This window comes from Sturnus vulgaris, chromosome 5 (assembly GCF_052056855.1).
Source record: "Sturnus vulgaris isolate bStuVul1 chromosome 5, bStuVul1.hap1, whole genome shotgun sequence".
In the NCBI taxonomy this organism is placed as follows: Eukaryota; Metazoa; Chordata; class Aves; order Passeriformes; family Sturnidae; genus Sturnus; species Sturnus vulgaris.
In genome coordinates this window covers 15,452,426-15,479,427 of record NC_142247.1, presented here as the reverse complement: position 1 = coordinate 15,479,427, position 27,002 = coordinate 15,452,426, and the positions used below count along the sequence as shown (strand labels likewise).

General features: G+C 39.4%; 1 protein-coding gene across 1 annotated transcript in view; it reads left to right on the top strand.

Annotated features, from left to right (window-relative positions):
* Nucleotides 1-27,002, top strand: part of PTPRB (protein tyrosine phosphatase receptor type B) — a 62,892-nt gene that overhangs the window by 20,784 nt on the left and 15,106 nt on the right. The window contains exons 5-23 of the mRNA XM_014879588.2: nt 1,580-1,858; nt 2,232-2,489; nt 3,739-4,002; nt 6,451-6,720; nt 8,533-8,793; nt 10,911-11,177; nt 12,443-12,706; nt 13,708-13,971; nt 14,942-15,205; nt 15,871-16,134; nt 16,982-17,251; nt 17,872-18,135; nt 18,978-19,241; nt 19,616-19,897; nt 21,067-21,345; nt 23,198-23,347; nt 24,584-24,827; nt 25,998-26,104; nt 26,605-26,704. Coding sequence (XP_014735074.2) covers nt 1,580-1,858; nt 2,232-2,489; nt 3,739-4,002; nt 6,451-6,720; nt 8,533-8,793; nt 10,911-11,177; nt 12,443-12,706; nt 13,708-13,971; nt 14,942-15,205; nt 15,871-16,134; nt 16,982-17,251; nt 17,872-18,135; nt 18,978-19,241; nt 19,616-19,897; nt 21,067-21,345; nt 23,198-23,347; nt 24,584-24,827; nt 25,998-26,104; nt 26,605-26,704 — 4,615 coding nt within the window. The remainder of the gene's footprint in view (nt 1-1,579; nt 1,859-2,231; nt 2,490-3,738; nt 4,003-6,450; nt 6,721-8,532; nt 8,794-10,910; nt 11,178-12,442; nt 12,707-13,707; nt 13,972-14,941; nt 15,206-15,870; nt 16,135-16,981; nt 17,252-17,871; nt 18,136-18,977; nt 19,242-19,615; nt 19,898-21,066; nt 21,346-23,197; nt 23,348-24,583; nt 24,828-25,997; nt 26,105-26,604; nt 26,705-27,002) is intronic.

Genomic DNA, 27,002 nt, shown 5'->3' with positions numbered 1-27,002 from the left:
CTAACATCTCTGTGGTCCAAACGAAGAATTTGAATTTAACCAGTGACATGGGTACAAAGGGACACAGTATTTTTCAGTCACAGAAATGTTGAGGTTGGAGGGGACCTCTGGAGGTCATCTGGCCCAAGTCCCTGGCTCAAGCACGGCCACCTGGATCTGGTTGCCCAGGACCATGTCCAGTCAGTTTTTGAATGTTTCCAAGGAAGGAGATTCTTCCTTGACATTCCTAATGTATTTGATTGACAAAGTATACCACCAAAACTTGGCACTACTCTGCTCTCAGCAGGGCTTTATAGGAAATGAATAAACCTTCCACACCACCCAGAGTTTGAAGAAAAAGCAGCTTAAGGGCTCCTAAGGTGCTCCTATTTATGGATTTGTCTGCAGGGGGTAGATTCAACTTCATCCTTTCAGCCTTTACATTGCATTTTTAAATTATGTGATTGACACTTTTTGGTCTCCTTTGTTCAGGGAACCAAGCAGCAATGACTGCATTGGAAAAACTTGTTCTTCTGTGTTTGAGGTGCTGTTCATACAGAGACCACAGTTCTCAGCCTGGATGCACCTTACACTCCTGCTCTGATGCTAGGAAAGAGTAGCATAGAGTATACTCTTGTAGTAGGCAAATTTATTCCTAAATTGTTGGGAAACTTTAACGTCCCAACTTATGAAGGCTTGATTTCACTACTTTGGGTTGTTTCATGATACCTTCTTAACAAGCATTTACCTTAACCTTATTGGAAGACATAAACATCAATACCTTAGTACATCAACACGTAATACATTTTGTGTGGTTTGCATGAGATCTTGTGAGGGATGAAATATACTTGGAGAATAAAAGCAACCATATTCTTTAGGTTTGGTCAGTTTGCCTTTCCTTTAGAGTGTATCTTATTTCACAGGTGATTTTACTGGAGAACTTCTTAATAAACAACATAATGAATGTTGGGAGGAGTAATTCCAGTATTAGTTTCTTAAGCTATAGTCAATGTATTTTTTGGGGTTTTTTTAAGTTTATATGAAGGGTACTACAACAGAGCAGAAGCATATTCTATCTGAATCTGTTTCAAGTCATTGAAGCTAATACTAAAAGCAAAAGATCATTGTCCTTAAATTTGTATAAATGCTCATGCCCATAACTGATAAAGTGTTTAGAGTGAGTGCTAGGAAGTGAAAGCTGTTGCTACCATCTATAAAGCTACATTACACTGAAGCACTGAGTATAATTTGCTGGGTTTATATGTTTACTGTTTCTTATTAAAGTTGTTACAGTTTTACTATCAACAAACTTCTAAGCTTGCAATATACATCCACAGTGGAAGTGTCTTGCTATGTGTATGTCTTTGTGAGTATGTACAAATAGATAAACGTAATATTTCTGAATTCTGCAAGACTCGCTTGTAGACTGGCTTCAATGCAGTGTTTATAAATAGAAAGAAAACTTTTTGAAAAATATTGGCAGCATGATGATGATAAAGGGAGAATTTTGGAAGTTTTTTTGTGCTGCTGTGTAAAATTTCAGACAATCTCAAAGCAAAAAATGGTTTATGTTTTCTTTTTTTTTTTTTCCTAACTGCAGATCCCTTGCCACCATCTCATTTGGAAATTAATAAGGAAAAAACTACACTCACAAGCTTGAAGGTTCAATGGGATCCTTCCTCAGGAAAGGTGGACATGTACAAGCTAGTATTATTTGATCGTGATAAGAAAAAGATACAAGAAGTCTCCATACCAGGAAGAATTTCAAAAACAGAAAATACATTTTCCAATCTCATTCCTGGGAATAAATACAACATTGTCCTCAGTGCCATTGCTGGAAATAAGACTACCCCAGAACTTCACATAAGTGGATCCACAGGTAGGACTTCTTTTCCTGTGGTTTATCTAAGTAAAAACACTTACAGTGTTTTACAGTGTTGTACTTACAGAATAAGTACACTTATTCTGCACTTCTGCATTTTGAAATTAGCAAATGGGTATAATTCTTCTACATGCCTATTTATTTATTTATTTATTTATGTAAGTATGTATTGATTATAAGTAGAAATAAAATATGAATGACATAAAGAATTGTTTGCTCAAAATAGTGTCATTTTTATTGTGTATTTGGAGTTAAGTTTTCAGTAACCCTAAAGAAACCCAACATATTCCAAGAATACATCTATTCAAAATTGCTGAAATCATGGAGATAACCATTGGACCTTAAGCATGTGTTCTTTTTATACCAACAGTGCCATCTCCCGTGAAAAATATTCAAGTCAGTGTCAAGACAGACACTATCCGTGTTTCGTGGTCTTCTGGCTCTGGACATGTGGATCATTACAGGCTGCTGTTACTGGATAATCATGAAACAGTTCATGAGATTCACCAGGAAGGTTCTCTGACCTCCTACACTTTTTCAGGACTTACAGCAGGCCACCTGTATAACCTCTCTATCATAACCCAGGCTGCAGGATTGGAGAGCAGCAGTTTTCAAACAGTCAGGACAGGTATGATTTCAGAATTCATCACAACAAAACAAGAAGCTAAGGCCATAACTTAATAGTATTATTGGACATATTTTAAAAAAATAAGTGATTCATGTTCCAAGTTAGAGACACCATAAGCTTGTTTACTTCCCTAAGTTACCACTGCAACAAACTTAGAGGCTAAAATGAAAGTAGAAAATGCGTGAAAGGGAAGTGGGGAAAAAATGTAAAGTAAGTTAAGAACTTTGGGGTGGTTTGGGTTATTTGGGGGTTTTGTTTGTTTTGTTTGCCTAATTGGTTGGTTTGATTTTGGGTTTTCTGGATTGTTGGATTTTTTTTTTTCCACAAAGAAACATTGATTCACAGAACTAGAGTTTTAGAAATCTTTTTTTCAGGAACATTTTTCAGGGTAGAGTTCTGTGGTCATAGAGATAATGATAAGATGACATCCTACTAGAGTCCCATGGTTAAAACACATAGGCAAAAAAGGGTCATACCTTCACTCTCGTTAATTTCTGAGAAGAGTAAGATGCAATTTCTTCTACAGAAATCTTATCATGTAAACATAGTGTAATATTAAGTGAAAATATAGTCATGTCTAGGATGCACAGATGAGTGCTGTTGTCTGGGCTGTTCTAGGGATTATAGTAATTTAATTCTGTTTCTTCAGAAATTTTTATTTCTTTTTGTTGTGGGGTGAAAAAATTTTAAATCTCGCAAGTATTCTTAGAGCATAAAAGCATTCCATATAGCTTGCAGCATGGTCCTACATTTCAGTACCTACTGTGCCCCAGGCCTGAGAAATTAAGATATTGGAGGTGTCTATGTTTTTCTTTTGGTGGAGCATTTGAATAAAGGAGTCTTATTCAAATCCCTTTTACACTGGTGTAAATCAGGCATAGCTGCAGTAATGCTGTAATGTTTACCAAAAGGTATGCAGGCATCTCTTCTTAGGAGCATGTGCATGATCTGTTTTGTGGTCAAAATGATCGGTGTGAGTGCAGATGCAGCTGAAACATTTTCTGTTCCATGAAAAAAGAGTGGGCACCATAAGACACATCATTCTCAGAAGTTCAATGTCGTACACAGGGCAGGCTTCAGTTGCACTGCGACCAGACTTTGTCCTTTCACTGTTCAGGCAAAATCATTCATACTCCATCTCATACTACTATTCAAAATCAAAACTTAACTATGGGAATTTGAGAGGCAGCAGGTCTTATAAGTTTTGTGGTGGATGTATTTTATCCTCATTCTTATTTTCTTTTTATAGCCCCAGCTGAAGTCTCAGATTTGACGGTGACTAACGATGGCAGCTTAGATGCATTAAAAGTTAAGTGGAGAAAACCTTCAGGAAACCTCAATTTCTATAATATCACTCTGTCTCATCTTGGATCAGTTAAAGAAGTCAAAACTGTGCTGCCACCAGTCACAGAGACCCAGTTTGACAAGCTAACTCCAGGACGTCTTTATCAGGTTACTGCCCGCACAGTCAGTGGTGGACTGTTCACCGATCGGATGGCAACTGGCAGGACATGTAAGTCTTCTGCTTCAGTAAGAACATTGCAATGAATGCTATTTTTGCCTACACTGGCCTTGTAGCAAATCATTGTAAGAGACAAAATGATTTGGGTTCCAGGCAAAATGAGATTATCAGCACAATACTGTTTCAGGAATATCCCCTGCTAACTCTCTGGCAACAGTTAATCTGACAGCCAAAAGCAGCTCTAGCATATCTTGAGAGCAGGCAACCCTCGTGAATTTTTATTGGACTTTATAGTTGAGTGAGTCTGTTACAAAACTGTTGCATACTACTGCACTTCTGACCAACTTTGTTATCTTGAATTCAGCTCAGCATACTACATAAACTGAGTTACATTATGGGGAAGTGTGCATGTAGTCAAATTATTAACAGTTTTTAAAGTAGTTTTGCAAGGTCTAGTCTTATTCCTTCTTCCAGACGCAAATCTACAAACCAGAAAAGATTACATCTCAGATTTCTTTACTATAAACAGCATGGATTAACAAAAGCATGTGGCAGCTGGGATAGAGCTGAGTTATGAGTTTTTTATCTTCTTCCAGAAGTAATAATTTTCTTTCAGGTATCTTTTGTATGAGTTCTGAACATGAAAAATCTTGCATAATTCTCCCACAGCATTACTGGCCCTAGAGGTGTGTCATCTTTTCCATACCAGCCTAACCTGAACAAAAGTTAGATGGTAAAAAATGTCTAACACAGTGAAGAATGCATAATAAATTTCTAGTAGGCCCAGAGCCAAAAGGTAGAAAATGTGTGTGTAAGAGAGCAGAGTACTTATTTTAGAAAGTATTTATTGTCAAAGACTAAACGTCTCATGTGAAAGTCACATCCTTGACATACCTAGCTGATACCCCATTCTCAGTGCAGGCTGGAAGAGCTCTAGAAGTCTTTCATATCCAGGAAGTACAAAGCTGGACTGGTTTATATGTGTGTCTGGATTTTTTTTGTTTAGCCTACCATTAAAGTCCTTTAAAATTACCATTTCAATCTAACTTCAGGCCCTCACTCAACACCACTGATCCCCAGCTTTGTGACTTAGACCCAGTGCTTTCAAAGTTGGGGATTAGAAGTCCTGTTTCTAAGGGTGCTGATCATATGCAATTCCTTCCTTTACCACAGACATCAAGAGCTTTGAAAACAATCACTTCAGCAGAAGCTCTGTGGAGTAACTATAAATTTGTAAGTCCAGACTGTCAGGTCTGCAGATGATGAAGGGATTAGATTCTTAGGGTCTCTCTGTAACTCATAGAAAGAGCCAGGTGCCCAAGAACATAGTACACAAATTGCTGTGTATTGAGAGGGTCCCTACAGCAGCAGAACCAGACAAGAAATGTGATGAGAAATATGGACATCTCAGAGATTGAAACTTTGTGCCATTAAGGTGTGGTGATGTCCAGCCAGCCTGACAAGGCTGAACTCTATATGTTATAATGTAAGTTCATCTGTGCTTCCTAACAATACACTGTGTGCTTTTATCCACTCACTCATAAATTGAAACATATTTCCCATATTCACTGGCATATGGGAGTTGTAGGTCTGATATCCAGCTATGCACATGGGAAGTGAAGCTGGTGAGTATTTTGTGATGCTGGTACAGAGATTTCAATCCTGTGCTACATATTGAGCAATTAACTATTAACTAAGCTAGATAAAGCATAAGAACATGATGCTAGCTTTGTAATTTACAGCTAATACTGTGGATGGTCTCAGGGTTCCAATGCTGATCTCTGAGTATCTTAATATGAACCTTAGAGTTATCCTTCCTAAGGGCCTGTACCTGTCTTCTAATCTCTGCTTGGTCTGGCTAATATTTAATTATTCCATGGAAATCAGAAAAGCTTTGGTAGTCCAATGTGAACTGGAGTGAGGAGTATAGGGTGAGAAGGTCAGGCATGTAAATTCAGGATCCTTGAAATCCTTGAAGGACAGGAGGGAGTGGATGCTTTAATGGACCACTGTCTTAACCTTGATGCCTTATAGAGCAGGGAGGAATTAGGGCATACAAGGTGGAAGAAGCTGTTTCTGTGAAAGAAGCCTTTAGGCTTTGCATTTCTCCTGCTGATACCAGAACTGGGCCAATAGTGATTGAAGTTTCAACGTTGACAGTTTCTAAGTAAGCTTAAGTGCAGGAAACAGCAGGGAACCTGACTGAAAACTGTAAGGTGCATCTGAGAAGTGTGCAGGGGAGATTTTGCCTGCCCTAAGAGGAGTTGTCCATTTCTGATGTCAGACACCAGCAGGAAAATAAGTGAGTGTTTTTGTGGGGAAGACTAAAAATTGTCTTTAAAATGAATGCAAACCTTTGCAACAAGATAACTCATGTTGCTTTAGCTGGTGCAAACACTTGTACAATAGCTGTGCTGCAAGACAGGTTTTGCCAGTACATGTACATCTCACCAGAAATAGCCCACTTCAGAATTGCTTTTTCACTTTCTCCTTCTCCAGTTCCCCAGAAAGTTTTGGAGCTGCAGGCGGGTGCTGGCGGCTGGCCGCGGTCTCTGCGGGTGAGCTGGGTGCCCCCTGCGGGAGACTGGGAGAGGTACCAGCTGCTCCTGTGGAACCGCTCGGCCCTGGTGCTCAACACCACCCTCGGAAAGGACACCACCGAGTACCTCGTCCGTGATGCGGGCCTCATCCCAGGCAGGGAGTACGGCGTGGAAGTCATTGTGGAGAGCGGCAATTTGCAGAGCAAGACGAGTTGCAGAGGGAGAACAGGTCAGCATGCTCCTCCAGGCACTGTGAGACTGCAGGGTTTTCAGCTCTGTGAACAATGAAAGAGTACTTGGGAACCCACAAATTAATGTCACTATTAATACTATTAATTAATAGTAGAAAGGAGCTTCCTTGTATACTATAGAAATAATTTTAGCAGTTCTGTGTAAATTTTTGGGATTACTTTTGTAGTAAATGTTTTGTTAGTGAAAGCTATGTGAACTATATCACTATTCTGCCACAACTCAGGTGTTACATTGCATGTTCATTTCACTGCTATATTTTCGCTGCTAATTGCAGGGCAGCCTATAAAGGTCTTAAAGAAAGCACCATAGGCCTTCCTGTATTGTTCATCAGTATGTTTCCTTGCCAGTCTATGTAGGGAATATTAACCATGTAGCTAAGGTGTATCTTAGTATAGCTGTCCTATAATATCTCAGTTCTCATTTTTGTGCTCCATAAAGAAAATGGGTTAGTCTGTTCAAGTCTATGTTTCCAAAGGAAATCCATGCACACTACAGAGATATGAGTGGAATTCTTTTGCAGTGTATTAGTCAAAGCCACATCTGATTTACTTCAAACTTAAAAAATAAGTCCTACAAAACTGTTAGAACTCCTGCTCAGTGAATGCAAAATAAGTGTAATTCAGAGGAAAGGATGACTTGGAGTAGGAATAACAGGCAAGGCTCCAGTCTAACCCTTATCTCATGGAAGAATGGGAGACAGGACAGGGCCATTCTACTTTATCTTCACCCTTCCCCAGGCCTACCTTTTCTACTATACCCTTACCTGTCATTCTCTGAGGACTTAATTTTGTTCATTTTGCACAACAGCAAGACCAGTAGAAGCTACAGAACTGAAGCTTTCTCTGACTTGCAGCAAACTTGATCAGAGCAAAATATATTCTCCTCTTCCTTACTTTGACACATGTTGCAAGTAATTTAAGTTTATGGTGTTACTTTTAATTGACTCAGCTAAGTGATTAATAGTTGGACACAATGATTTTAGAAGTCTTTCCAACTTAAGTGATTCTCTGATTCTGTGATGAGAATATGGTCCATTAAATAATATCCAGCAGTGGGTGTATCATGACTGTCTTTGACCCACTGTGAGGTGCATAATGTGTCTGTTATTAAGTATAGGTATTAGGCCCTGTCATGACTCAGTTTTCTCTTACATTAACCCACAGACTTGGAAAGTGAGTTGTATTTTGATGTGACAGGAACAAAATCAGATCAGGGACTATATTAGGCAAGTCTTGCTTGCTGGGTGTGCAGGCAGATACACGCATGAACACACACAGGAATTCACTGATGGAATTCTTTCTTTTATGCCACTGTAAGTTTGCAGTGTCTCCCAACTTGACTGAGGTATAAACCAATGCAAAATCAATGTCACTCGGACCCAATAGTTTGCATCCTTGTTTTTTAGATGTACATTGGTGCAGATCTGATTTATGGTACAAATGTCTTATATCCTTGTTCAGCACCCAGAGTTCAAGAGGAAGTTCGCTGACTTCCCTGCATTTCCATTTGCACTAAAATATATATCCTGATGTAAATTTAAACCTAAGCATTACAGCCATAGTGCATTGCTGAAGTCTGCTGCTAACAGTCCTTTACTGGAAGACGGGCACAAATATTAGATTTGTAAGAATGGCTTCCTAGAAAAAGGTAAAGAATCTCCTCTTGATTACAGATACTCTGTTGCTGTCACATTTCTGTCTTAGAGAATACATTTCTTACAACAGCTTGAGATAGGACTGTGCTCACTACACAGTCCTGTTCTTGTTGTGATATCTGTGTACTTTTCCAGCTCCAGAGCCTGTTCTCCAGCTCCGTGTGAAGCATGCTAATGAATCTTCACTTAGTGTCATGTGGATGACCCCTGTTGCAGAATGGGACAGCTATGTGGTTTCCCTGGAACACAGTTATCTCCCAATTGTAAAAAAAATACTTGCAAAAGAAGCTAAGGAATTCACTTTCACTGACTTGATACCTGGAAGGAAATATACAGCTATCATCACTACCATTAGTGGGACTTTAAGCAACTGGACATCAGTGGAAGGAAGAACAGGTATCATCTTGTCAAACTGTTTTAATCTTTACTAATTAACTCAGTATCTAAATCTCAAGTCTTGGTCTTATATTAGGTTCCTCAGTAAAAAAGTTACCTGAGTCTCTCATTTCTGACTGTCAGTTATCTTGCAGTGTTTATTTAAGATTTTTGGGAAATAGATGTGTAATTTCTGGCAAAACAGTTTTCCGAATTATTATGTCACATCTAATCAATCTACATTAGCACAAGATTCCATACAAGAAGCATTTTCACTGTGTATTTTCAGGAGGGTCACTTCCTTGATACAAACCATTCATCATCTGGGAAAAAGAGAAACATCACCATACAGGAAAATGTTACTTTAGGGGTAACATTCCAAGGTTGACAGACACAAAACATATGTGACCTTGAAGATGTATTTTGAATCTTTTTGCTCTTCTGATTCCAGAATAGGTTCCAGAATTTGTTACTGAGGATAATGACTGTGTCACAAGGAAAGTCCCATTCTCACCCCCTACAGGGTGCTAATTTTGTGCACATGTGCAAGTTTTAAACCATACAAGCTGCTTTACTCTGCTTAAGCACTGACTTAAACATTCTTCAATGCAAGAAAAGTTTTAAAATGTAGCTCTGGCTTTGCACAGCACAGGGAAAAGCAAGCTGCTTGTGTCTGAATCTAAGCATGCCTAGGGTTGATGGTGGTCCTTACTTAAATTTTAAAACTCCTTCCAAGGCCTTAGAAGTTTAGCTTGTACTTTAATTTCTCTGTTATGCTATTAGATAGCTGGAATTTCACTTCCATCTGACTTACACCCCTTTAGGGGACCTATTCAGGCATAAAGGTCCCACTTCACCAGTATGAGTCAATGCTTGAAAACACGTCAGGCACTGATTGTGTGTCAATATTACATTCAAAGTGAGTTATAAAGAACAAACATAATTTAACTTGAACATAGGTTTTAATAAGCATTCCAAACCTCTGAATCTTCCTTGCAGCAGAACAGCTTACTAGGCTTGAAAAATATTACTGTATATATGACAGAAATAGATCTTCCATCCCAGACCTGTCAGCTTCCAGTGAAACCTGCAATATCACTGAAAGAGCATTTAGCACAGAAATGTGACATTTTAGTGTCTTGTTGGAGCTAACTGTTATGAGAACATTATAAAACAGGAAGGATTTTTGATGGAGTTTTTTGTCAACTTTACATTTTCTTCAGCTAGATGCCTAACTTTCTAGCTTTTGTTAATGATTACTACACCGGTACCATGTGTGCAAAAAGGTTGATATAAAACAAGAGCGGAAGAGTGCATTCACATTTTATAAAGTTGGAATCTTCTTTATTTCAGTTGTGCTTGGTCATGTAAACAGATGTAAACAAATCTTTAGAAGTAATTATATTTCCATGCTTTGATGAAATATTGTCAAACCAAATTTTAAAAAGAGGATTTGGGATAAAATTTGTGCTACATATTACATTTCTTTGTTATTTCTTTATCCTTTTTTGTCTGGCTAAGTTCATGAGCTTATGCTTAGATAAATGTTTTGTTTGTTTAACAATTCAACTTTTGATGCTATAAAAGTTGTTATCCCACAGGTCTTCTGATATAAAAATTTAAACCATAACCATCCATCTCAGTTATCCCCAAAATTAAAGGGTCTGACACAGTATAGATGACTGTGCCTGAGGTATTCTTCAAACAAGTCTGTCATTTATTAGAAATCAAAGATTGGGAATGGGGGAGGAAAGGGAAAATGAAAGACACAGACTTATATTTGAAGTAGTCATAAAAGAAACCCTGAGTGATTTCCTAAATTGATGACTTTTATTTAATGGTATTTATAAAATGCCATCTCTTTCAGTTCCCTGATCTTGAATTATTTTCATCTGACTGAGAAAAGTTGTGCTAAAGGCTGAAAGACCTTTCTGTGCCTTAGTTAGTTTCCCATAGACCACATCCTAGACAGGAAGCAGTCCCCAGTTAAAGTATTTTTAGTCCTGTTGAGTCTGGCTGCAAATTGGAATGTTCTTTTGATGCACTTCCTTAGTGTGACTAAACTTGTGCTCTTTAGGGGATTCTGTTTTGTTTTATTTTGTTTCTTCTCAGTAACAGTATGACAATTTCCTTTTCAGTGCCAGCCCAAGTGACAGGTCTGACTGTGGCAAGTCAGGGATCAACCAACAGCTTGTTCACTAACTGGACAAGAGCACAGGGAGATGTAGACTCATACCAAGTGCTACTGATTCACGAGAATGTTGTCATTAAAAATGAAACTGTTCCCAGTGAAACCAACAGATATCACTTCTATCCCCTCAAACCTGGAGGACTCTATTCAGTTGTTGTCACCACTGTCAGTGGAGGGATATCTTCAAGGCAAACGATTGCAGAGGAAAGGACAGGTAAGAAGGAAAACACTCCAGCATGCTTTTTGGTAGTTCTTAAAAGCTGAATTTGTCTAAGAGAGTCATTAAGAATCACTTAATCTAAGTGATTAAGCCACTGCACTGAGAATTCAGACAAACAGGAGTTTCATTCATATAGTTCCATATGTGTGCACTGTCTGTCTAGATTTGTGTAAATATAGCTTTAGAGAGCTAACTGCTCTAACTGCAGTGGGAACTCTACTGCAGGATCACTCTGTAATGAAGACAAAAATATGCCCTGAGAGCAATTAACAACTGTGCTGGGCCAATCACTCCTTGGAAGGGACTTTCTTGTTCCATTGGCTATGTGGTGGTGTAGGATGATTGCTCCTTATGTGTGCCAAGAACCTGCCTAAAGGTGGTGGGGTGAATTTGTGTCTCAGTTTCTCACAACCCGTTCTTTTTCTTTATTCCAGCATCAAAGAATGTTCACCAGAGCTAATTGGTTATTATGAGGTCCTTCTATACTTCATAGAACAAGATTTACTGTTTCATCAAATTCATTAGGTTTAAAGAGTCGTGACATGTAATACCAATTCTGTGGATATTTAGAGGAAAAATTTGGCAACATAGTGCAATTTCACCCATTATGTGAATTTGGCAAAGGCCAGGCACTCTGCAGTTTTCTGCAATATTATCCGTGAAAACAACTATTTTCAGGTGAAAAGGCAAAGCAAACCTGAAAAAATGGAGAAGAATAACTTACTCTGACAGCTGTTGGCCAGCCCTTCTGCTGAGTTAAATAAGTTCATTGCAGAAGGGTCCAGTGAAAATTTGGACGTTCATTATATCTAAGTTCTACCCCTGTAATAACTGAGAGTTTTGTACCCGAGTGATGATAGTTCTGGCAATGTGGAGCCTTTGAGCTCTCCTTGCTGGCTTGAAAAACAAGTGGCATTCATGTTTTGTCCACTAGGCGTCAGAGAGCCCACTGGAAATGAAACATTCAGCGGTGGGCCTCAGCATCTTACCAGCCTCACCAGTTATTGCTGTTACTGAGGAATGGCAATTTGAGAGGATAACTTCTGGGATTTTAGAAGTGCTAGGATCAGGCCACCAAAGACAATTTCCTTCGCTGTATTTAAAAAAGCAGATGAATGTTGCTGAGAGGTAGTCAGTGCAGTACTTCTCAGGAGTCCCAGACTGCTTATTTTGCAGGGATGGCATTCCTGGGATTCTCACAGCAATAAGAATTGTCTAGTTAATGGGATTTTTTTTGTATTGTCCTCTTTGTTGCTCAGTTCCTTCCAGTGTGACTGGAGTAACAGTAAATAACTCAGGTCGGAGTGACTACCTCAGTGTTTCTTGGCTACCAGCTTCTGGAGATGTAGACAGTTATTTGGTAACACTCTCTCATGATGACAAGATTGTTCAGTCTCTCACCATTTCCAAATCGTTCAGTGAATGCTCCTTCAACAGCCTGACTCCTGGGACACTTTATGATGTGATGATAACCACAAAGAGTGGAAAGTATGAAAACTATTCCCTCAGCCAGGAACGAACAGGTAAAGAAAGGCTTTGGGCAAGTACAGTCACTGTAGCCATTGTTATGTTGGTAATGGCTAATGTATAGCCATTAACAATGATTTGTAAATATCTGACCAAACTGGGATGGATGAGTAGGGGTTGGAGGGTCAAACTATAAAATTACAGCTTTATAGACTTCGTTTTATTCTTATGCCCCCATTGCTGCTTTATTTCATGCAAAAGTACTTTAGCATGAATAAAAGTAATGTTAGTCCTTATGAGTGAACAGAAATCATGTATCAGTTTTGGCTCAAATGTGTCTTTCTGCACTTAATGCCTCTACTTGGCCCTTCAAGTATATCCTGCAGAGCATCTCCTGACAATTTCTCACTGAAAGAACAGAATAGGATAGGCTAATTAGTAAAATATTAGTGAAATGTCACAATAATGAGTAACACCCATGTCAATTGTTTTTTTGGTAATGTAACACATGTGTCTATGGTTTTGATCATGCAATTTTCAAGGATATTATAACAGGAATAGAGAAATCTCAGGATGGCAATAATGATGGAGAACCTTTTAAAACTTTCTCCAAAATTGAAAAAACTGAGACTTTACACTTTTTAAACCAGTAGAATAAAAAAAAGATTGTAAGAAGTGTTAAAATAACAGAGTATCAAGTTAGTGTAAATTTAGTCTTCTCATGATCTAAGTGAAAATCCAAGGAACAGCTATGAAAGGACAAGAACCAAATTTTGGATCAGTGTTTGTCTGTGGAATTCACTACTTTTACAAAAACGGAGCAAGTTCCATAAGACCCAAAATTAGAAAGGCAAACCATTGTATTGTCATAAGATGTAAAGCAGCCTGGAACTGCAGATACTATTTTATTGCTTAAATCCACATTGTTGTCTTTTTGCAACTTCCTCACAAAACTCTGGTAACTACTACAAATGTAGTTCTCTACCACAGCTCTGGTTACTTCAGGAAGTTATTGCTCTCTGATTCTTTAACTGTGTTTTTTTTTTAATTCATTCAGTCCCTTCAAGTGTCCAGGGACTTACTGTCAGCAATTCAGCCAGAAGTGACTACTTGAAGGTGTCCTGGTTACATGCATCTGGATATTTTGATAATTACGAAGTGATCATCAGGAACAACAATGATTTCATCCAAACAAAAAGCATCCCAAAGGATGAAAATGAATGTGTGTTCACCAATCTGGTCCCAGGGAGGCAGTACAGTGTCACAGTCAGCACAAGGAGTGGGAAATATGAAACTAGTGAAAGAGTCTATGGCAGAACAAGTAAGTAAGCACCCGGAAACATTCTGAGACACCCAGGGTTTTTTTGTTTGTTTTTTTTTACCATACCCAGGAAGAAAATTCTCATATGATTTTAACATTTTAACATATATTTTTTAACACAGAATTTTGACTATGATTCTTTGAATTGTATTATTCCAAGTACAGAAAGCATTATTTAGTTTATGACCAGTGTTTAAGTTACAAACAAACAAGTAGTGAAAGAAGAGACCTGTGCTGTTAAATTGGAAAGCAAATCTTGAAACATTGGAAGCCAAAAAAGAGTTGTACAGTTTTCCACGTGATCTTAGTATTTATAATTAAATTATGCCAGAATGCACTGAACAGTTTTTTCTGATCATGGAAATATATAGGAAAGAAGATAGACTAGACCTCGCTCTATTCAAACTACCCCAAGCACTGCAATTGGAGATCATGGGGCAAGAGTGGTAAGATGGCTAGTTGGGAGCCAGCAGGGATCTGAGTGCAATCTTCATCTAGCACTGCATGTGAGTTAAGGAGCTATGCTGAGAAACTCAGTTTATTAACAAAGATGGAGCATGGGGCAAAAATAATTCACCTGTGTCTGGCACAAGTTGGAAACTGCATTGTTGTGCTGCATCACACAGGTGTATTGCCTTGGCTTGGCATTAGCTCAGGCCACTTTCCTCTGTATTTGTTGTGCATGCAGATCTTACTCAGTTTTTGTTGGCTAGGTGAACTCTCTGCAGGCTCCATTATTATTTATTTATTTATTATTTTAATGCTGATAGATTGTGGACTTCTGTTCTGAAATGGGACTTTCCAGTGTTAGATGGGGTGCAAACTACCCAAATAAGTGCAATCTACTGCTTTTTCTAGGAAACTTAATGAAAATTGTAGCTCAGAAGCATGCCTTCAGAGCTGCTAGCTTTTTGCTGTGATCTGCTAGTAAGTACTGAGAAGTTTCCCATCTTTCTTTTCACCTCTTCAGTGCCAGAGTCAGTGAAGGAATTGACTCTTAGTAACAGGAGTACAGAAGATCTGCAGGTAACTTGGTCAAAGGCTGAGGGGGATGTTGATAAGTATGAGATTCAGCTCCTCTTCAATGATATGAAGATCTTCCCACCCATTTTGCTTGCAAACACCATTGAGGAGTATTGGTTCACAGCTCTGACTCCAGGACGTCTATACAAAATTCTTGTTTTGACCATCAGTGGAGATGCACAGCGTGCTACTTTCATCGAAGGCCTGACAAGTAAGAAGTAATGTGGTATTTAAAATATGTTTAGGCTTCTCTAGAATGAAGCATTGAAAATCAAGAGTGAGCCGTGATTATATTCAAGCTCCTGTAATGCTGGCTTAGAGACAGCAGATCTCATTGAAAATCACACTAGTACCTCAGCCAACTTATGATCTGTGCTTAATAAATAAGTGTCTCGTTTACTAATATTTGCTTGTTGGCAGAGAAACTGATTTGTTGCATGGGAATTGTATTGAGATGTCAGCATTTAGGTTTCTGTTATTCCCATGCATTCCAGTTGTTTACTTTGTGTCTCTAGCTAAATCTCTTACCTATTTTCCACCTCTGTTTACCTACCTGAAGTGAATGATTGAGATAACAGCAAAATGGCTAACTGACTGAGTGTACCTGAAGAGCTTTCACTTTTTGAGGTGTTTTTAATGCATCATTGAGACAAGAGGGAGGTTACACACAGAATTGCTTTTCTAAAATGGCATAATCCCACACAAATGTTTACAGTTTTACTTGTGTTTACCCATGAATGACATTACTTGCACCTGTAAATGATCTTTCTCTTTTGAATCATTTTTCTGTGGCCATAAAATAGATAGAAATTAGGAAGCCTGAGTCAAAGAGTCAATTTGTGAGCAGATGTCTTTTTTTCCCCTGTTTTTTTCCAGTTCCAAGCAAGGTCCGAAACATTCATGTGTCACCTAATGGCATGACAAGCAGCCTGAAAGTGAGCTGGACCCCTGGAGGTGGAGATGTTGATTCCTACACAGTGACTATATTTCAGCAGAACCATCAGCTTGATTCCCAGAGTGTCTCCAAACACATCTCTGAGCACACGTTTCACAAGTTGGAACCTGGGGAGCAGTACCGGGTGGTGGTGCAATCTAACAGTGGCACCTTGCACAACAGCTTAGCAGCTTTTGGTAGAACAAGTATGTTTCTCTTGAGACAACGAGAAAGTTGCATTATATCTTCCCAGAGACTGACCCTTGTTTAATAATGTTTATGAAGGTACCATAGGGCATGGGGACATTCAGAATCATGGGAAGTTTTTATCTCGAAGCATGAGTCATGATGTAGACATGGGTCTGTAAATACCAGTGAGATGAGTCATTTCAGTAGCTTTACCTGGGTGAATGTGCATGGAATTCTAATCCAACCCAGTGTCTTCCTTCATAGGATGAATGCAGTTCGATCCCTCTCATTTCCTATGCCTGTACCCATCTGACACACATCACTCCATGTAGTCAAGTATTGTGTTCTAGCAGAGCCTATTGCATGATCAAGGCTTGTTAGACAGCACATTGCCCCAGTATCCAGAGTGTCAGAGCATACAAAACAATGCAATACTTTGTTTTTAGTTTATCCTCTCTCTTTAGCACCTGCATTTATCTATGGCCTTGACTTTTGGCTAACTAATTTTCCATTCTGGGCTACTATTTTGCACCAGTTTGCCACTCCTTTATTTTTCATATTCCTTTCTTAACTGTTTCGGTCAGTTCATTTCACTCTCCTTCTCCATCTTTTCATGATAGTCTGTATATATCTGTTGCTTCTCCATTCCCAGTTCAGATATCCATGATGCTCTGTAACTTTCTCTGTTTGTATTTATGTCTAGGAATTATTTGTTTGCATGAACATATGAACAGACATTTCTTTTCCCACAAATGAACCTGAAAAAATACAAAGTTATGTTCTGTTAATTACTTTATTCAGATTTGTGTGTTGAATGGTCTGTATTTCACCTGGTAATATCCTGCCTTTAATTGTTGCTTCCAGTTCCAGCCTCTGTCCAGGAATTATTAGCCCATCATGCTTACAGCAGTCATTCCTTGTTAGTAACTTGGCAGAAAGCTCCTGGTGTAGCTGAAAGATATGACATTCTGCTCTTGAATGACCAAGGAATCCTCCTGAGTAACAAATCAGAGCCAGCTACGGCCAAACAGCACAAATTTGAAGATTTACTAGCTGGCAAGAAGTATAACATACAAGTTCTGACAGTCAGTGGTGGACTCTTCAGTAAGCGTGCAGAAACTGTTGGCCGAACAGGTAATTAGAACATCTTGGTATAATTATACTCCCCTCATATATCATTAAATACATGAACCATCTGTATGTCTTGATTCTGAAAAGATTCTAATAAGGTACACTCTGGCTGTTTATGCATCGTTTTTCCTTATATTTGCTTTGTATGTGAATCTGTAATTTATTATCATAATAATGTGACCATGGTTCCTAATAAGGATATTAAACCAAAAAGCTGAAATGCTTCCCTCTTTTGTGGCAATAGCTGAATGCTTTATTGTCATCAAGTTTTTAATTCATAATCTCAAGGTTCTTAGTGCAGGATTTGATGTGAATACACAATTCTAAACACAAGGCCAAGTCTTGCTTGCAGTCTTTACTGATTTAAAGCTTCTTGTAGAAGCTAATGGACAGTTCTGTTTGAGCAGAGTCTAGAGAATCAGGCCTTCTGGGAAATAAAAATATTGTATTGGAGAGACTCAGTGGAATTTCATAAATGCTTTCCTCTTGTTTCTGACAGTTGCTCTTGATATTACTTAGCTACTTGTGGCTTAATTGAAATGTGTTACAGCCATGAGTTTGTTAAAGGCTCCATTTAGTGCCTAGATTCTGATATTTACTCTCACATTTATCCTTCTTTTCAGTTCCAGCAGCTGTTACAAATCTGAAAGTCACAGAGAACACCACTGACCGACTGTCCTTCAGCTGGACCACCTCTCAAGGGGAGCTTGATTCATATGACATCTTCCTCTACAATCCAGACAAGTCCCTTCACGACAGGATTTCAGGAGAGCAGCATCTCCAGCAGTGTTCGTTCCAGAACCTGCGTCAAGGCAGGATATATCGAATGGTGATTGTTACACACAGTGGAGACCTCACTAACGAGTCATCTGTCTATGGAAGAACAGGCAAGAACATCTAAGAAAACCATTTGTCTCCTGTGTGGTGCTCCTGGGGGACACCAGTGAGCTGGTCTGAGTCTGATGCTCATACTAGATTAGAGCAACTATTGAAAGTATCAAAATTGGCTCTAATACGTAAAAGGCGTTAGTTATATAAAAAGGTAAATTATGAATTATATAGTTACAGCAGGAAAAATGAAGTGAGGAACCCTACAACAGTTCCCAGGAGCTCATGTCAGAAGAAAGACATCCCAGTGTATGCTCCTTAAGCAGGAAAATGGCTGTCTCCCATCCTAAAAGCAATATTGGCCTGAGTGGAAAAGGCAAAAAGGCAAAGCAAGTAGGGTTAATGGGATAGACTGTCTACCAGTAAAATAAAACTTGTTTCCCATGGGAATCTGTGACTGCAGCTCTGTGTTTGTTCAGGCATGTGTGGGAAGCAGAGTTTTCTAAGCAGCTCTAGTAGTTCTGCCATTTTGTGAAACCTTTCTTTTTTCCCCTGCAGCGTCATGTAGGAACCCATTTGTGGGACTACGTCTGCACAGTGGTGCACTTTCTTCAGCTACTTCTGAAATTATTGTTTCCAAATACTGACTAGGAAAAAGCTGCTTAACATTTTCAAAACTATCCATTATAAACACTGCCACCTCTTTTGGTAACCGTGGCAGTTCAAAATAATAAAGGAAGCTACTGAGATATACTTTCTGCTTTTTAAACAGCTGTGGTGGCTGTCTAGTTTATAAAATGACTATAATGATAGGACAAGTATAAGATCTGTTTGACCCTTTTTCTTCTTCTCACCCAAAGGATGTTCTACATAAAGTAATATTAATTCCTCCCTTTTTCAGTACCTGCCCCAGTTGTTGGTCTCAAGGCATCCAACCGAAACATGACAGACAGTCTGTGGTTCACTTGGGGTCCAGCAGCAGGAGATGTTGACTTCTACGAGCTGAATCTTTACAACCCAAATGGGACACAGAAAGAAACTGAACAAAGCAAAGACCTGGAAGAGTGGCATTTCCAGGGGCTCATTCCTGGCAGAAAGTACACTTTGGTTGTGGTGACTCACAGTGGTGACCTGACCAACACAGCAAATGCTGAAGGAAGAACAGGTATGGGATTTGTTTTTTAGTCCCATCTGTTTGAATTCATTAGTTCACAGCTATGCAACAGACTTACTCTGAGGGATGATTTATTGTAAGAGTCATTGAAGGTATAAAGATGAAAAATAGTCTTAAGTGTATTAAACCAATGGAATGTGAAAGAAAAGCAGTCAGCACTGTTTCTTTTTCAAAGGCTCAGGAATATGTTACAACTGTGAAAGTCACCATCATCAGCACAGGCGCAGTAAATGGCTGTGTATACAAGATAATACAAGCTACTTTGCGATGCATGAAGAAAATAATACATGTTTCATTTTGTCTTGTGTAAAAATTTATTAAGAATCTGTTTTTCTTCTCTCCTTTTTTCGTCCCTTTCTGCATAGCACCCAGCCCTCCTAACACTGTGTCATTTACTGATGTTGCAAACACATCTTTATCAATCACTTGGCTGGGTCCTCCAGACTGGACAGACTATGATGATTTTGAGGTGCAGTGGCTTCCAAAGGATCCCCTCACAGTATTCAATCCCTACAGCAGCAGCAAATCTAAAGTACGCATCATCTATGGCCTGCGACCAGGAAGACTGTATGAGTTCAGTGTCAGAACTGTCAGTGGTGACAGCTGGAAGACATACAGTCAGTCACAGTCTGCAAGTGTGAGAACAAGTAAGTAAAAATTTCCATTGCACCCTAACACTCAGCTGAAGAAGATGCAAAACTGTAAAATATTGCCAATTCCTTCTGCAATCGGTCATTTCCATTAATAAATTCATGAATGACAGTGATGAATTCAGCTAGATTCTAAGCCCTTGCTGTGTGCAAGGTCAGCTGTTTAAAGACTGATAATGGACATACATTTATAATCTTCACGTCCAGAATCAAGCTATTTGGTTGAAGAGCATGAATCAATCAGTTTCAGGGGTAAAATAAGGCTGAATATCCAAACTTCTCTCATGGCAGTATATTGAAATAATCATGTTTCTGAATGATAAGACAGGAAAGATGAAAGAAACTGTGCTGTACTAGATTTGAAACTGGAATCAGTGTTTCACTGCTCTGCATTTCTGCCCAAGTCTGTGAATCTGTTTCATCTCTAGCTGTCTCTAGCAACCTCAGTTGTTAGAGATTTGAAAAAATGACATGAAATTGTAAAAATAACTGAGTCGTGGGAAATCCTCATGTCATTTGGGGTGGGATTCAGCTCTAAATTGACATCTATGTTTTAAACTGTATAGCTCTTTAATACAGCATAACAATTAAAATTTTACCTGTACATTATCACATAAATGTAGATGCCTGCCATCTAAGGGTGAAATCCTGTCTTTGTTACATGTTATATCATATAAATGGTGCTCCCATATTACAGAGATGAAGCATATTTCTGTGTTATGTTTTAATAATATGGACACATCATATGCTGCCCAGGAAACCAGATCAGTCATGATATAACAGTGTCAGTATTGACTAAGTGACCATATGGAGCCTCCAAATGAGTTGTAACAGCTTTCTAGAAATCCATTTTTTGTGGTGTTTCTATTCATGTTAAGAATTTATCAAGTAGGAGATTCTTCCTTGTTTTCACAATTAATTACTGGAGCTTCACAATGCTAGTGGGGTGGATGTCACTAGATCTGATTTCAGATGGCTAAAATGAGTTAGACAGCCTTACATAATAATCAGGCGGCACGCATTTGCTGAATAGCTGGGAATTCTGACTCCCAGCCTCCTGCTCTGATCTGATGGCTGACACGGAATCTAGGAGATGCAGTGTGAGCAGAGTGTTATGACACCTGTCCCTTTTCCCACCAAGCTTCAACTTCTCAACATTTCTCTAGAACCAGACAAGATACAAAACCTTCACTGTCGGCCACAAACCTCTACTGCCATCGCGTGTTCCTGGACTCCTCCCGATTCTGACTTTGATGGGTATAGCGTTGAGTGCAAGAAAATGGATACCCGTGAAGTGGAATTTTCTAAAAGGATAGAAAAAGACAAATCTCTACTTAATATCATGACCCTTGTTCCCCACAAGCGATACCTGGTGTCCATCAAGGTTCATTCTGCAGACATGACGAGTGAAGTGGTTGAAGACAGCACCATCACAATGATTGATCGTAAGTGAAATTCAGAGTTTCCCTGAAGAGAGACGCTGAGCAGCAATAAGCAATTGCTCATGTTGGTTAGACAGTAAAAGGAGTTCTGAACTCCACAATTGCCAATGTGTGGATTGATGGCCAAAGTAGACTGAACCCATTCTTTGGTCCCTGTTGTGACAGACAATGCAGGATTTTGACTGTATTGCCTCTTATTACATTGCCAGACCCAATTATTTGGGTCATTCATGTTATCACATGCCTTCAGTTGTCTTCATGCTCACTACTTGGCTTTCTGTATCTGGCTGTTTCCCCCCATAGATGGTAGCCATCCTCAGCACAAATATCCATCAATAAGGACATTGGATTGTAGTACTATATTCTCTTTTGGCTTCTAGAGACTCTTCTGAGGTGCTACCTGACCAAATTACCTGTAGGACTTTTACCTGAGGGAGGATCCAGATTTCTATAGCATGTGCTTTGAAACAGATTCTTCAATTTCTCTACCCATGTGGAGTGTATCAGTAGCATCTGCTGGTACCTCTGCACTGCCAGGCATCACTGCAGTCAACAGCCTGCCATTGCTGACCCTAGAGCTGCCCCAGATTTTGCATTACCTCAGGATTCAGTGCTACAGCACAATGCAGAGGCCTGAACTTCCAGGTTCCAGAGGCCAGAAATTCCGGGGTTAACCTCTCAAAAATGAGAGGACAGCCAGGAGGCCTATATTCAGGGATGCCTCTGTAGTTGTTTATTGAAAGCCACATCTGTGTGAAATGCTAGATCATAAAAATTATGTTTGCTTTGGGAGCTATTGAGCCGAGCTAGAGTTCAGTCACCAACTCACCTTCTCCTTTGCCCCTCAATTTCCTTTTTGATCTCCTTCCTCTATCACAAAGGATACTACAAATCCACATGTAAGACCTAGTTATTCATGTCACAAGAAGTGAGACTGAGTCCTATTTGAAAGTTTGCTGATCATGTTTATTCTTATTTGGTTTATGTTTGTGTTTGTTTATTGTTGCTTACTTGTTTTGAACACTGCTGCTCTCCCAGGCCCTGCCTCAAGGGAACACAAAAAATTGCAGCTAGACTTTGTAGATGTAAGAGGTTTAGCTAAAAAGCACATACATGCATGAATTTTTGGTTCTTTCGGCATTCTAAAAGCTTTTGAAATTTAGCCACCTGCTCACTATTTTTGTTTCCCATAAGTGCAATATAGTTTCAGTATTACAGATTTTTAAAAGAATCAGCAATGTAGATCCTTAAAATCCCAACTTTTTCTGCACTTTCTTCCCTGCATACTTCACCTTCCAGTTTACTTCTACTGTGTCACTGTTCAAGGTATAGTTTTGTATCATACAAAGAACATTTCCTATGGAAATTCTGCAGTCAGTCTAGAAAATGGTGCTCTGTAGTTGAATGCTGTGTCTGGCTAACCCTGGCTGTTCCTCTGGAAAAGAAAGCAGAAATACAGATGCTTAAAATAGGTAACTTCTGTACTGAGCATGTTAAATGCCTCCAAATAGTTTGCTTAAACCTGTGTTGTTTTTAGCAGCTACAATTTCTGTTTTCATAGGCTTGACACAACTTTAATGCATTTCCATGTGGGCTTCTGCAGGAATTCCTGCTGAGGAGGTGTCACTCTTATTATGGTGAACACACTGCTGGCTTTTTTCGTCTTTTGGCAATTTCACTGTGGGAGGTGAAGACACTTTCTTGATTGCAAAGAGAATAGAATCAGAGACTTGGGTCCAGGCAACCAAGATTTATTACAAATTGAATTTTCCTTACTAGGCCTAGCTCATAGCAAGCACACAGGTAAAGCTTTCTCTCTACTTTGTGTTTATTTTCTATTTATTTAATTACTCAGGTCCTCCTCAGCCACCTCCAGAGATACGGGTGAACAAAAAAGAGGTGCTGATTACCAAATCCTCCATCAACTTTACTTTTAACTGCAGCTGGTTCAGTGATACTAATGGAGCTGTGAAGTACTTTACTGTGGTTGTGAGGGAAGCTGATGGTAAGTGTCGTGATTTAATGCTATTCTCTCTATAGCAAATAAATTTTGCATGGGGAAGTACGTCCCTATCACTGCACAGCAAAGGGGCTTCTCCTCATCTAATGCCTGAATATCATACAGGTGTTGGATCTATACTTTCTCCCTAGCCTGAGGATGTAGGAACTCAGTCCTATTCTCAGAAAGTCTGTAGCAACTACAGAGCTCAGACAGAAGCAGTAGTTAGCTTCTGTACTCTAGATTACACGGCCATGTATGTTCAGACCATTTCCATAGTAGAAGGCTTATGTTGATTGCCATTGCCAGTGTGATTACCAAGACAGACTTGTGCCTTGCTGTGCACAGATCTCAAAAGGTAGTTTAAATGTTAGGTGCAAACACTAAAAGGCAACCCTTTTGGAGAGTCTCAGTAAGCCATGCTGAGAAGGCACAGGTCTGCCAGGTGATCTTTGCTAACTGAAGAAAATGACTTTATGCAGTCCCGTAAAACAGAGCAGAAATTGTCCTTGTGACATGCATGTAAACCTCGCTTTCTACAGCTGACCTATTGTTGACATGTGTCTGGCAAATCAGATACAGTTCTCAACAATTTATACCTTGTTTTTAGAAGTGGCTTAATTTAATTGCGTACCAGGACATATTTTGTGACCCTTATGGATGTTTCTTAATCTCTCTGTCCATCAGCTCTTAGGAAAAAAACCCAGATAATATTTCCACTGTCTGCTTTGTCATGTTTGGGCAAACTATAAAGCTCTTTGAGAAAGAGACAACTCAATGCTATTGCTTTGCCTAAATGAGTCTCTTATCCAGTATTGTGAATTTGCATTCAAGGGACCCTTGTAATTTCCTACTTTATTTTTTCTCTATATACAGTAGAGTTGTCAGTTTGTGGGGTTTTTTATTTGCTTTTTGAAATATCTAGTAGTAGGATCCAGGAATCTGGATCACAAAAACTCCCACCAACAGCACAGGAAAAAATGTTATATCATTCAACCTGTGCATGCCTATTGTGGCAAAAGTTGCACTGAAGACTTGTGAGGAAATCTGCCTTAAAAATAATAGAAAGGTTGGTATTAGAAACAGGGTACCCTAACCGTTGTAGCTTTGTATTCATGAGGTAGCCTCCAATAAATAGAAAATTGGATAAGAATATGTCTGTTTATAGGCTTGAGTCTATAAACCTCATCACATTAATGGCTGTGGCAACTAACCTTATGTCTTTCTGTGCACATGACATAGGTAGTGAAGGACCAAAGCCTGATGAGCAGCACCCATTACCTTCCTACCTGGAGTACAAACACAACGACACTATACGCATCTACCAGACAAATTATTTTGCCAGTACCTGTGCTGAAAACCCCGACAGTGACTATAAAAGCTTTGACATTAAGCTTGGAGGAGAAATGGAAAATCTGGGAGGAAAGTGTGATCCAGATCACCAGAAATTCTGCGATGGACCTCTAAAGCCTCGAACTGCGTATAGGTTAGACTTACATTGGTAGTTGTGCCCTGTTGCATATTAGGCTTGGTGTCATCTGAGTGCCTGATCCACTTGAGCTTCTGTACATTATTAACCTTCTGTGTTTTACAATGTTCTTTGTACTTCACTGCAAATTTATGAAAGCTTCATCCATGCCCCTGTTCCATAGGTAAGAACCAGTCATTCACTAGTATGGTAATGATATGATTAATTATGCACAAAACTCTATGCAGTGAATAAGATTATTTATTTACCTCAACTTGACTGGAAGCTCTCCTATTGCTGCTCAACATTTCTTTGGAAAGACTGAAGACAATTGGCTAAGTTAGAAGAGTACTTAACAGAAGAAGGCAAGCATGCTTCATTCAGTCTGGAAGAACTACCCCACTTGTTCTTTTGGAACAAGCATTGGAGGCCATTCTGTCCTGTGGCACCATCCTGAGGCTCCAGAGCTAGGTCCAGGTTAGCTGTAGCGTGTAGAAGAGGGTGACTGCGAAGACCAGCCTCAGCAGTTACACTGGCTGTGAGACCAAACATGAGCCCCAGTGTGGCTCAGGGACACCCCTCCCACAGGCAAATACTGTCCCAAGAGATCTGCAAGCTGCTCACTGGAAAGGCATATGGACAGAAGGCACATGCCAAGGAGTGCCCGTTGTGCCTCTCAGCTTCATCATCATTAAAACAGTGCTAGCCTACTACAGTCTGCTCTCATTAGGGCACATTTCCCAAAACTTCAGTCTGGGAAATACCCACGTTGCCAGGAGAACAAAGAGGACATTTATCCATTAGTACAGTCGTGCCCAGCCAAGTGAAGGGAAAATGTGTACCCCCCTGAGGAGCATTAGTGACTCCTCTCTCCTCTGCAGCTTCTGCTAGTCCTGTCTTCAGACATGGTCAGACTGTGTGTGCCAGCAGCCAGAGCCCCATCTGTTACCTCTGCCAGGGTACCTCAGGGCCCTCCACCTGTACTGGCTGGGCTTCCGTATTTAACTCAGGGCTCAGTATTATTAATTAAGTAGAAGGCTGATTAACTCAGGTATCTGTATTAAGAGTTATCTGTGGTCAGTGGAAAGGTTTTAGTCATCTCAAAGGGGAAAATGAGTTTTTACTTTTCTGCTGTTGGTTCTGAGCATCTGATGAGCCATTTTTACTGGTTGTTTTTTTTTTTTTTAGAATCAGCATACGAGCTTTTACTCAGCTTTTCAGTGAAGACCCAAAGGAGCTGCCTAAACCGCTCTTTGCAGACACCTTCTTCTCTTTACCGATCACTACAGAGGCAGGTTAGTTTCAGGCTGTTATCAGTGACTGTGCCATGTGATTATATATTGTACCTAAGCATACTCTGGCATCTAGAACTATTTGTAAGGAGTGGAACAAAGCTTGTGCATGTCCTGAGGGCTGCTCTGAGAGGAAGCTGGAGCCTTGGTTTATCTACCTTTACTGGAAAATTCAGAGGACTGCTTGATAGAGGTGCTGAAAGTAGAGAAAAGGAAAAATGCTCCATGAGACTATCATCAAGAAAGCTTCTAAATGCAAGAGAACCACTCCCATATAATGGAGTTGTGCTTTCTTTTAGTGTGGCTGGGAGTGAAACATTTTGTTTAATGGTTTGAAAAAATGAGCACAGAAAATCAAGGCCAGGTTTTAGCTAAGTGTTTTAATGCCTTACATTTCCCTGTATTTAGCCATTTTCTTCAGCTGATAATAACAGATCCCCTGAAAGTTATTGATTCCTCTGATACTTTTCTCAAGATATATAAATACACTGTTTTGTTTCTAGAGCCTCTCTTTGGAGTTATTGAAGGTGTGAGTGCTGGCTTGTTTCTGATTGTGATGTTGGTGGCTGTTACTGCTTTATTTGTCTGCAGACAAAAAGTTGGGTAAGCTGACTCCCTTTATCAGTCTCTGTTATTGAAGACATGTCAAATTATATTCATTTAAGTAATACAATTGATCAGGCATAGCTAGAAGTTGGATGGATGCACTGAACTGTTCAACAGTTCAAAATCTATGTCCCCCAAATTTTGTACACACTAAGAATACAACTAATGACTTGCATATTAAGAAATCTATATATACTTAATTCAAACGGTGTCAGAATTATGTCATAGAGGATCCTTGTAACTTTTAGTTTGCAATGGGACTCTGAATAGTTCTGAATAAAAAATGGTTTACCAT